The sequence below is a fragment of the Eschscholzia californica genome, unplaced genomic scaffold (genome assembly GCF_041429995.1).
Source record: "Eschscholzia californica isolate CP2 unplaced genomic scaffold, dmEscCali1.0.p SCAF_3, whole genome shotgun sequence".
NCBI classification, from domain to species: Eukaryota; Viridiplantae; Streptophyta; class Magnoliopsida; order Ranunculales; family Papaveraceae; genus Eschscholzia; species Eschscholzia californica.
The window spans coordinates 1,965,755-1,977,454 of NW_028238420.1; the positions used below are offsets into that span (position 1 = coordinate 1,965,755).

General features: G+C 37.9%; 2 protein-coding genes across 2 annotated transcripts; both read right to left on the reverse strand.

Annotated features, from left to right (window-relative positions):
* Positions 1-6,536: 6,536 nt before the first annotated feature.
* On the reverse strand, positions 6,537-9,191 carry LOC147547599 (putative glucose-6-phosphate 1-epimerase). Its single transcript, XM_086666796.1, has 9 exons — positions 9,059-9,191; positions 8,771-8,923; positions 8,166-8,240; positions 7,966-8,022; positions 7,721-7,878; positions 7,503-7,634; positions 7,254-7,356; positions 7,024-7,123; positions 6,537-6,925 (listed from the first exon to the last, which is right to left on the reverse strand). Exons 2-9 carry the CDS (start codon positions 8,921-8,923, stop codon positions 6,708-6,710), a joined length of 996 nt encoding a protein of 331 aa, XP_086522922.1. The 5' UTR covers positions 9,059-9,191; the 3' UTR covers positions 6,537-6,707.
* A 621-nt stretch (positions 9,192-9,812) lies between these two features.
* On the reverse strand, positions 9,813-10,684 carry LOC147547600 (uncharacterized). The gene has a single exon (XM_086669785.1). It carries the CDS (start codon positions 10,487-10,489, stop codon positions 10,022-10,024), a length of 468 nt encoding a protein of 155 aa, XP_086525911.1. The 5' UTR covers positions 10,490-10,684; the 3' UTR covers positions 9,813-10,021.
* Between the last annotated feature and the right edge of the window lie 1,016 nt (positions 10,685-11,700).

Below are 11,700 nucleotides of genomic sequence, written 5' to 3' on the forward strand. Positions count from 1 at the left end.
TATTCATTTTGATAGGTGATTATTCCAGTTCAAGATACAAATAGGTATGTATAGGTATCAGTTCTTCAATGGTTCTAGGTCTTGCTACAGTTTAACTGATGTGTTTACATATTACATTCAATTATTGTTATTGTTGTAGATAAAGAGGAGTCGTCGTGGCATTTATAAATCCTGTTATTATTATCATTCTTCACGGGGCGTGGTGGACATGGTGTACCGCTTCTTGGAAGTCTAAATAATATTCTTATGGTAAGTGATAGAGAAAAGCTTTCGTGCCGGAGGCTCGGGCTATACCCTAGTAATAAATATTTATTAAATGTCATCAATAAAAACATATATCTACAAATGTTTACGAAAGTCAAAATTTTTTTTTTGAAATAATAATAAATTTTTTTTATTTCATATGATCAAACAATAATAATATTAAAAATTAAAACAATAAATATCCACCAGATGTCCATCAATGTTCATAAATATTCACAGATATCTACGAAATAATAAATGTTCACAGATGTCCACAAAAATATTATTTCATAAGATTAGATAATAATAATATTAGAATAATAAATATCCACTAATTGTTCATTAATGTCAACAAATATCTACAAAAGTCGAAAAATATATATTTTGAGATATTAATACAAATATATAATTGCATATGATTAGACAATAATGATAATAAGAAAATAATAAATATCCATCAATTGTCAATCAATGACATAATAATAATTAATAATAACAATAATTGAATATCCACTACACATTTTGTCTATGGACTCAATATTTTAAAATGTCCCTAAGACATTTTGTCTATGGACCAAATGTCTTCAAATGTCTCCAAGACATTTTGTCTACAAACTCAATGTCTTGAAATGTCTATAAATACATTTTATGTATGGATAAATGTCCTGAAATGTCGCAAAATGTCTTGAAATGTCTAGGAAACATTTTATCAATGAATGTCCTTCTAAGAGTATCTCCAATGGGACAGTCAAACTCTAACACTTAGAGTGTCACATATGACTTTTTGAGTTTCTGTTAAAAAAATTCTCCAATCGGACACTTTGTTAGACACTTTATTCTAAGGTGGCGCATTTATTATAGAGAGTCTCAATAGAGACACTCTAAAGTTAGAGTGTCTTCTTAGATTTTCTATGTGTCCAGGGGTGGCCCGTGACCAAAGCCACCAAAGCGGTCGCTTTGGGCCCCAAATAATCAAGGGCCTCATGTTTCATATTTCATATGTAACCTTCGAAAAAACTAATTATATTTTAAATCAATTTCAAACACAATTTAAGTCGTAGCTTGGTGGTAAAGGGTTTAGACCTTAAATGAAAGGTCAAGGGTTCGATTCTACCATTTGCATTGTTTAATTAAATTTTACTTAATTTTTTTCTAACATCCATTGTACGGGGGCCCCAATTTTTAGTTTCGCTTGGGGCCCCCGATATACTAGGGCCGGCCCTGTATGTGTCACATACTCGCATTCTAAAACTTTAAACCAATAGAAACTTTTGTTTCTTAACTACTTTTTCCGTATTGAATTTAGGAGTGACATGCGCATTAAGTAGAGAGGTATTTTAGAGATCTCCATTGGAAATAAAAAAAAAAGTTTAGAGTGTCTATATATTGCCACTTAAAAAAGAGAATCTTCATTGTCACTTGAATACTAAGACTTCTAGAGTTTTTCTTAGAGTGTCCCACTAGAGATGCTCTAAATCCCTACCACTACTACCCTCTTAGAACGTGGGTACATAAAGATGAAATATACTCATAATAATCATAAAACTAAAAGCACAAAAACTGTCCTAAGCAGGATAAATTTCTACCACCACCAAATGATGATATGAATTTTTACCACCACCAAATATGGATCATGTGATCTCCGAATTACCAAATGAATGCAATACCACTAAACCAAGATCCAATTGTGCTCAGTACCCTAGTGTAGGTGATGTAGAAACGCAGCGGATTTAAAGGCGATGAATAAACTAAATAAGAACGATAAAATAAAGATTAAATAACTCTAAATACTCAACTTTATTAAAACTTCAAAGGGGTTTTTCTCTCAATCTGCGAATAATGGACAAACTAGACATCCTTTTATAGGATTTTGGACTTTCCTAGATAGACTTGAATTAGACTTTCCTAAATAATTAAAAGACTGCAACTTCCTAAATAACTAGACTCAAATCTGGACCTTTCCAATTATTGGAAATACTAAAATATCATAATTTCCTAAACCTAAATTCTTTAATAATCATACTAAAATTGGGACTTCCTAAAACTACTCTTCATGGCCGGATGGCCCATGGCCCGGTTTGGTCATGGAAAAAGCATCCACGCCGGGTGCCCCTGCATCAGTAGGAGTGCAAATTGGTTCGGATGGGCATCCGCAGACTACTATCCTTTCGGTCCGGGGGGAACAGATACAACCCAGACGTGTACGCTTTGACAACTGGACGAGCACTTCAATTTTTCGTTGTGAAAATGGCCGCTTGTGTCCGTTTTTCTAGCCGGACATGCCAGACACCGTCCGACATGGCAACGGATATACATTGTAATTTGACAAAAAAAAATTACCAATTTCATCAACTTAGTGAAGAATAATAACAAAAATGAAAACACCAAGATAAAAGATCAACACCTTGAAATCTTTAGATGATGACAAAAATACATGTAGATTTTAGGGTTAAAGACTTAGGGTCTCTCAAAGTAGAGAGCAAATGATTCAACAGTCCCCGAGATAAAAGTTTCTCAGAGAAAAATCAGAAGAGAGGGAAGCTTCGATTCTGATTAAGGGTCAGAGTCCACCATTGACAATCAGAAGAGACGAGTGGAAGAGACCCGAAGAGAAGAGGGAAGAAAAGGGTTGGAATTCTTCTAATTTTGAAGGTTATATATCATAGCTTAATCTAATGTAGCTTACCATTTTACCATACACATAATGGTTTATAATCATTGGAACCCGTTTGTGACTGTCTATTAATGGTTGAGGAGAACTTCTTCCCGTTTGTTGGAAATTTTGACTTCACACTGGTTACTAAGAGTTCGTCATCTTCTAAATATCCTTGGCAATCTCTTACAAGAGATGTATAAGTCTTCCCTTTCAGCGATATATATCGTAGCTCGCGCCTACGTTTCTGTTTTATGACATGCGAGAACTTCCAATTAACCGATAAAAGACGCTTCTTTACCTTCAAAGTTATTGTCCTTGTGCAACCACTCTCAATATTTGTTTTCCACTTCTCTCTTTTTCCTCCATAATTGTACCACTCCATCACAACTTGAGGATAATATTCAGGTTTGAGTTGACTAATTTTGTCGACAGTAGAAACAAGATTCGTCATTGGTTTTTGCTTTTGATCGTGTCCTTCAACTTGGGCTTCCGAACTCGAATAAGAATAACCCATATACGAAGGGTGTTCGACAAAGCTAGGGTGGTGCAAAAAGTTTCCTTGGTTTTCGAAGGGCCTAAAAGCATTGGTTGGGGTGGAAGTAGTATGGATTAGGTCTGGATTTGTGTATGGGAATGGATCTATTTGGGAGAAGTTAGGTTGGATGAAATTGGGTGATGGAAAAGTAGTAGGGATTGGTGGGTTGTTTGGGCTTGTGTAGGGTGCATGTAGAGTATGAGGATAAAGATGATGGGGAAGTGCTTAGAGTTGTTGTTCCTCATTATAAACTTGTGGATGGTTATAAGAGTATGAAAGGGTAGGTTGCGGTAAGAGAGGAATGGGGGGACTTAAATAATTGAAATTGGAAGTTGGGTTTTGGTGAGGTGGTGGTGTTGGTGTTGGACACCATAAGGTTGGGATGGAAGCCTGAACGGCCGGTTGGTGGAATTGGGCTGTGCCTGTAGTTGGGATTGCAAAATTATGTGTGGGGAAACCAGGGGTGCCTATAGAATCCGGGTTGTAGTCTACACATCTAGGGTTTAGCAAAGAGGCAATGTTGTGACTTGGTTTTAGGATGGGAGGAGAATACAGTGGTGGTGGTGAATATGGTGGCGGCAAGGGATTTCTAAAAGAATGGTTATGATTTGGTTGTTCTATAGAATAATAGGAAGATGGAGGAGAAGGAAAAAAATATGACTTACTTGGTTCGTCTCCGGGTTCCCAATCATACGAACATGTCGAATTCTTCTTTTGATGATTTTCTTCAATATGTATTTTGTCTTCATAGTTATGTTTTGAATCGTCCAATTCGTATCCAAAATCATTCATATTCGACTCATAGAAATTTTCTGCCTCATAGTAGGAGAAGTTATCTTCTTGTAAATTATTGAAATAAATATTTTGGTAAGATAAATCATCTTCGTCGTAATTTGATCTTTCTTCAAAAAAAAACTTTCATCACTATAGGACGAAGAATCCATTGATATAAGAATTAACCTTCACGAAAATACTAAAAAAAAAATTCCAGAATTTTGATGGCTCTGAATACCACTTGATGTAGAAACGCAGCGGATTTAAAGGCGATGAATAAACTAAATAAGAACGATAAAATAAAGATTAAATAACTCTAAATACTCAACTTTATTAAAACTTCAAAGGGGTTTTTCTCTCAATCTGCGAATAATGGACAAACTAGACATCCTTTTATAGGATTTTGGACTTTCCTAGATAGACTTGAATTAGACTTTCCTAAATAATTAAAAGACTGCAACTTCCTAAATAACTAGACTCAAATCTGGACCTTTCCAATTATTGGAAATACTAAAATATCATAATTTCCTAAACCTAAATTCTTTAATAATCATACTAAAATTGGGACTTCCTAAAACTACTCTTCATGGCCGGATGGCCCATGGCCCGGTTTGGTCATGGAAAAAGCCTCCACGCCGGGTGCCCCTGCATCAGTAGGAGTGCAAATTGGTTCGGATGGGCATCCGCAGACTACTATCCTTTCGGTCCGGGGGGAACAGATACAACCCAGACGTGTACGCTTTGACAACTGGACGAGCACTTCAATTTTTCGTTGTGAAAATGGCCGCTTGTGTCCGTTTTTCTAGCCGGACATGCCAGACACCGTCCGACATGGCAACGGATATACATTGTAATTTGACAAAAAAAAATTACCAATTTCATCAACTTAGTGAAGAATAATAACAAAAATGAAAACACCAAGATAAAAGATCAACACCTTGAAATCTTTAGATGATGACAAAAATACATGTAGATTTTAGGGTTAAAGACTTAGGGTCTCTCAAAGTAGAGAGCAAATGATTCAACAGTCCCCGAGATAAAAGTTTCTCAGAGAAAAATCAGAAGAGAGGGAAGCTTCGATTCTGATTAAGGGTCAGAGTCCACCATTGACAATCAGAAGCGACGAGTGGAAGAGACCCGAAGAGAAGAGGGAAGAAAAGGGTTGGAATTCTTCTAATTTTGAAGGTTATATATCATAGCTTAATCTAATGTAGCTTACCATTTTACCATACACATAATGGTTTATAATCATTGGAACTTATGGACGGTTGTTACAGACGGGTAAACAAACATCTTAAACGGAGGAACTCGGGGCGGTCCATCGGGTAGGCTTCCTTGTTCGTGTTTGTCCGATAAAAGTTTATTGCGAGGGTTTTGACCGGATCGGTCACCACACTCCCACAGACCCTTTGGACGCAGGACAGACATGGTCGGGTTCTAGGTTGTGGGCCAATATCCCACCCCTACCCCTATCCCAGTGTAGGGGTGGGAAAAAGATCCGGAATACCGTTATCCGACCCGTTCGACCGAGATAAAAAGTGTCCATGGACACCCGATGGTCATAACGGTCAGTGTCCGACCGGCCCGAAAGAATTGGCGGACGGTCACGGTCAAAATTCTATGTCGAAGGACCGACCGCTGACCGACCGGTACGAGTGACCGAATAGGTTCACCGACTAAATTGTCCTCATTTTTAGAAGTTGACCGTTGAACTTTATAGGCATATGAATATATGATGATCGTTGGCTATAGTCATATAGTCCTCTGGAAGACCAAACATTAGTGCATGGCTTAATTATATCTTGTCAAATGATGATCAACTGTGTTTTTTCTTTTTTATATTTACTTTTGATTTCTTGGCTAAACATCTTCATTTGTAAGTAATTTTGTTTGTGATAATAAAAATAAAGTTCTGAATTAAGTAAATTTATTGGAAAGTCCGGACCGAGACCGTCCGGTGTCCGACTGGACCGGTAAAATAAACGGTCTTGGACGGTCAATGGACAAAGAATTCTTGAGAGTGACCGTCCGAGTCTGCCAGAGTAAATAGGTGGTCACCAACAGTTTATGTCCGAGTCGACCGGTTCGATGAAGTTAGAGTGCGGTACCGACCGGTCCGGACCGATTCCCACCCCTATCCCAGTGCCACAACTAGGGTTTGCGGACATTCTCAACAACATTGGAGGAGGCCATATTTTTTTTAATGGTTAGTGTGCCCCAAACTCTTGACCTCTAAAGTGGAACACTAAACCTCTTAGTCTCTTACTCCTCCAACCAAGGGTTGTTGGCGTGGAGGCCATATTCACTTCTGGAGTTCGGGGGGATATTTTATTATAAATAAACTATTTTAGTATTTAACGCGAAATCTAGGGTATTTTGGTTATTAATTAACCTAACAGATTTTTTGGTTATTAGTATTATTATTATTTATGATTAAAATTGTTCATAATAGAAAATGATCTAAACAGGCAATTACATAGAAATGTAAAGGTTCCAAGATCACCTTAGACCATGAAGAACCTTGAATGGATCAAGCTGACCACTACAATAACTAGACGAAACTATTGAAAGCTCTTGGTGACCTTTCCATTCTTCACAAGGTTTAAGAACGATTGAGTTCTCGATAGCAGCTGAATCTACACACAACATAGTCTTATAATCTTCATCTCCAAAATCTGTCAAAGCCTTCGCCTTCTTGTCCGATGGGTTCCACACAACTACATCGAAACACACTATTTTCGTTAATAAAAGAACGATTTGAATCAAGAAAGTCGAGCATTGAGGTAGAAGAACAAATAAAATAGTATATATGTACCTGCATCTGGCAGGCCTTCTTTTCTCAGCACGACGGTTCTCTTTTTCTCATGGTCGATAATGGCAATCTTCATTGGTGTGCTCAAATACACTCTATCTACCTGCTCACAAATCGAAATATATTCAAAAGTGAAAGTGGGTTAGTTGGTAAAGCATTTTATCCCGAACTTATCTATTTCTTGAACAGAAATCGAAAAAGTGAGACATAAAGAGGTTAGGTAAGTAGTATACCTCGCCATCGAAAGTAATAGCATCTGCCTGCTCTGTGAACCTCTCTCTCTGCATTAGATTATCTAAGTAGTCAAGAGTCTCCAAGCCCTCGATTCGTACTTCACTGCAAAACAAAGTCGATTAATGCAAAAGAAGATATTTCAGGCAAGCATTGAGTAACCCATTTTCAGGAGGGGTTTCCAAGTAAAAATTTGAAGATCCAAAAAGCAAGACTTTCATTGTCGAATTTTTAAAAAGAAAAAGACAAACCTGATATCCGATACAGACAAATAGTTGCGCAATGAAAATGTAAACGAGAAAGGCTTGTTATCGATGTTTCGAATTCGAGGGATCAAAGTTAGCTTGCCTGAACCCAGCGAAATACGAATCCGTAACTCAAAACTGCAAGAACCCACAAGAGAGGAAAGTTCAGAGATTTCATAATTGGAGGTCATTGTCTAACAAACTCAATGTTACTAAAGAAATACCTCCGCAAACACGTTTTGAGATCTTCTTCTGTGGATCTTAAGATTAGATCGACGGTTGAGTTGTTCGTAGCAACCGGTAGAGGTGCAGGAGAGCTATCTAAACCCCACAATCTATTTCTAGCAAATCCATTCTGCTCCAATGTTCCAAGATTACTAAACTGTAGAGGATGAAATTATGCACAAATTACGCCAAGGTAGTAAGTAAAAGAGGTGGGTTCTTCGGGTTGTTCAGATAGTAATCAAACCTGAGGAAAGCATAGAGGTATTCCTCCCCTAATTACTTTAGATGCTTTCGAGTTAGCCTGTGAGCAAAGAAGTTTGTATAGACTTAAACATCATGCATACTCAACCAGATTAACCGTAATATTGTTCCTATACCTAAAATACACGTTAAGCGAATCATGATGTATACTTCAAAAATTGTAATTAGTCATCACTAATTTACCTTGCTGCTCATAAAAAGTAGTTCTTCTCTACGTTCGTTCTTCCAAGAAATGATATGCCCACCATAAAGGAGAACCTACAACAATTATTTATTTAATCAAATAATATTAATGATAAATGATGCCAAATGTAATAGTCCATCATCGCTTGGGGTAGCATCCGGAATTTGGATAGGTGCAACCTCAAGCTTAGTAAGCGACGAGGCCTTTCGAGCTTTGGGCCGACTCGCCTGAGTGAAAAAAGTAAGGGGGTAATTTGTTTAAACTTGGCTAAAAACTTGACAAAGTTAGGGCTTATTCCTAATGGCCAAGGCCAAGCTTGCCCGAACCTCCCGACCGGATGCCCAAAGTACCCGTATGTGCCCATACCCGTACCCCCGCCCGATTCACAACCATATAATAAAATCTATTGTATATTTGTTGTATCAATAGAATCACTCAATATATTATAATATACTAATACCATTTTCTAACAATTAATCACATAATTATGAAACTATAATAGAGTTTAGTCAAAATTAAAGTACCTATAAACCAATTCATCAAGAAGGAAGAAAAAAATATCCTTCGAATTCACAATCAAGAAAGAGAAAGAAAGGGAATAAACCTCAAGTGATGATCCACCACCAGGCTCAGTGAGTATAACCCTAGAAGGCACTCCATTCCCATCTCGGATTATATTCACCGGCGTCTGTTTTGAACGGAACCTTGCTCTTAAACCATTCGTAAATGGTTTCCCTTTAAATAGTTTCCTCTCCATCTACAACAAATAAAAACACCAAATGAAAAACCCTAAATTTTCCATGCACAATCATCAAGAACAAGAACAACAAAATCAAATTCAGGAATGAAAAAGAAAAACCCAAGTTTAGTATGAGTGAATTAAAGTCTTTACTTTTACCAAATTTACGTTATCTGTTTGAGTCTGAAGAAGGGAAAGGGGGAATTGGAACTCAATCCACCACTAGTGAGAGATGCTCTATTGCTCTGTTTTAGAGAGAGAAACTATCACAATACCACATTTTGGAGAAAAAAGAAACAGAGGAATATATATATGAGTTAATTCCTATATGGCCCCCTACTTTGTGACCAGCTTCCTTTATGGCCCCCTTTTTTTCGTAAATTCAAATATGGCCCCCTATTTTCATGGAAATGTCCTAACTACCCTTCGTTTAAATCTTTTTTCAAAATAAAATCAAAAAAAACAAACATAATTCCACCTCACTTCCCTCTCCACCACTTATCTCTCTCCACCTCACCTCTCTTCCCAAATCATCTTTCTCTCTCTCCAACTCACCTTTTTCTCTCTCCACCTCACCTCTCTCTCTCTCCACCTCACTCTATCTTCTCCGATGAAGGTCGTCGGCCGGAAAATTTTCCGGCCGACGACCTTCAACCTAAAAAAAAAAAAATATATTTTTTTTTAACTCTCATCTCTCTCTAAAAACTCCGGCGAAGGGGGTTCCCTTCGCCGGAGCAGGGTCTGTTGAAGAACAGACCGATCTGGTCTGTTGAAGAACAGACCGATCTGGTCTGTTGAAGAACAGACCAGATCGGTCTGTTCTTCAACACCACCCAACTCTCAAATTCTGAAATTTGACTGGAGTAAGATTTTAGATATGAGATTGGACACAAAAACACCACCCAACTCTCAAATTCTTAACAAGTTTTTCTTAGAATTCATGCATCACTAGATTGAATGAAAATTAAAAGAAAACCCAATTGAAAACACAATTATAAATCAAGAAGAAGAGGAGATTACAATAGTGTGATATCTCTAGTTCTTTCTCTGTCCTCTCTATGTAGTAAATCCATACATCAAATAACATGATTAGGATGCTAATTAGCAGTTTCATTTTCAAGTCTCAGTCGCATTTTCGATCAGCTTCTCATTTTCTTCTTCAGTCATAAACGCAGTAACCGGGAATGATCTCCCGACACCCATTGGAGTCTTGAAATATATTTTCTTACTAGCAGGATCTTCTATGCTCATCTCAGTTATAGGAACCCACATAAACATCTGCTTGCTTTTGACTCCAGTCATCTTTTTCATCTTGAATTTTTCAATGTAAGCTGTTACTTCAGTAGAATAACTAACACGGGTTTTTGCCGAAGCAAAGAAATGTTCATAGGGAGCCTTCTGCTTCATCCAAACAAACCCTGTTTCTCGAACTCTTCCACACTCTTCAAGATCTTGCAGTGGAAGAACCCCTTTAGGAAATCCAAGTTCTTCAAGAAGTTCGATTGATTGTCGATAACAATTTTCCGAACCGTAAACTATTTCTGCACCTTCTCTCTCATCATTCCTTGAACCACTGGTAGCCATGACAAGAAGAAAAGTAAGACGAAAAAAGAATAGGTCTCTGTGCTTTGTTTACTCACTAGATAGATGAAGAATTTTGATAAGTTGAAAGAGTTGTGTTGATGGATTCAAATATTTGAAGAAGAGCAAAGATGTGAAGGTTGTTGAGAAGTTGACCTAGAAAACTAAACCCATGTGAGTCTGTTTACCAAACAGCTTTGGTGTGTGGAGAGCTCACCTGTACTGGTTTACCAATATATATGTTGAAGAACAGACCAGATCGGGTCTGTTCTTCAACAGACCCGTACTCCGGCGAAGGGAACCCCCTTCGCCGGAGTTTATAGAGAGAGAGATGAGAGTTAAAAAATTTTTTTTTTTTTTTTAGGTTGAAGGTCGTCGGCCGGAAAATTTTCCGGCCGGCGACCTTCATCGGAGAAGATAGAGTGAGGTGGAGAGAGAGAGAGAGGTGAGGTTGAGAGAGAAAAAGGTGAGTTGGAGAGGGAAGTGAGGTGGAATTATGTTTGTTTTTTTTATTTTATTTTGAAAAAAGATTTAAACGAAGGGTAGTTAGGACATTTCCATGAAAATAGGGGGTCATATTTGAATTTACGAAAAAAAGGGGGCCATAAAGGAAGCTGGTCACAAAGTAGGGGGCCATATAAGAATTAACTCTATATATATAGTATTATATATTAGAGAGAGATGTCTCCGTTAAAGTTAACGGAGATTCTGGAGAAATTGTGGTCGTTCATCCAACATAGGATGCTCCAGTGTAGGGTTGGAAATCGGGCGGGCGCGGACGGGTTCGGGCAACAATGAGCCGGACTCGGGCGGATCGGGCTCGGATAAGCCGAGCCCGCGGTAGGGAGTCGGGCGGATCGGACCGGACCAAACACGCCATATTGGTGCCCGTAGCCCGTCCGAGCCCGGCTACCCGAGCGGATTCCAACGAGCTCAGGTCGGACGGGCTCGGATTATTTTATTATATTAAAAAAATAAATTTATCTTATATATATTTATTTTATATAAAATTTTATATAAAAACAAATAGTTACTCAATACCCATTACCCAACCCCTTTGTGTGAGGAAAGTGAAAGAGATACTTGAGATATTTGGGAAGATGGATGTAAATAACTCTTCTCCAAGTAGTTTTTCTCTTGTCCCAAAGGTGTGGCACTAAAACATGATCCATCACAAAACAAGAATTGAAGATCACTTTTTTTTGCCTCCATTC

What these genes read in the sequence shown, in the direction of transcription:
- LOC147547599 (XM_086666796.1), bottom strand. Translation starts at nt 8,923, where the DNA reads ATGGAGAGGAAACTATTTAAAGGGAAACCATTTACGAATGGTTTAAGA. An exon ending in TTGTCTGTATCGGATATCAG is followed by an intron (nt 7,357 to 7,502) that starts GTTTGTCTTTTT and finishes TTTGTTTTGCAG; the next exon opens with TGAAGTACGAATCGAGGGCT. An exon ending in AGAAGGCCTGCCAGATGCAG is followed by an intron (nt 6,926 to 7,023) that starts GTACATATATAC and finishes GTTTCGATGTAG; the next exon opens with TTGTGTGGAACCCATCGGAC.
- LOC147547600 (XM_086669785.1), bottom strand. Translation starts at nt 10,489, where the DNA reads ATGGCTACCAGTGGTTCAAGGAATGATGAGAGAGAAGGTGCAGAAATA.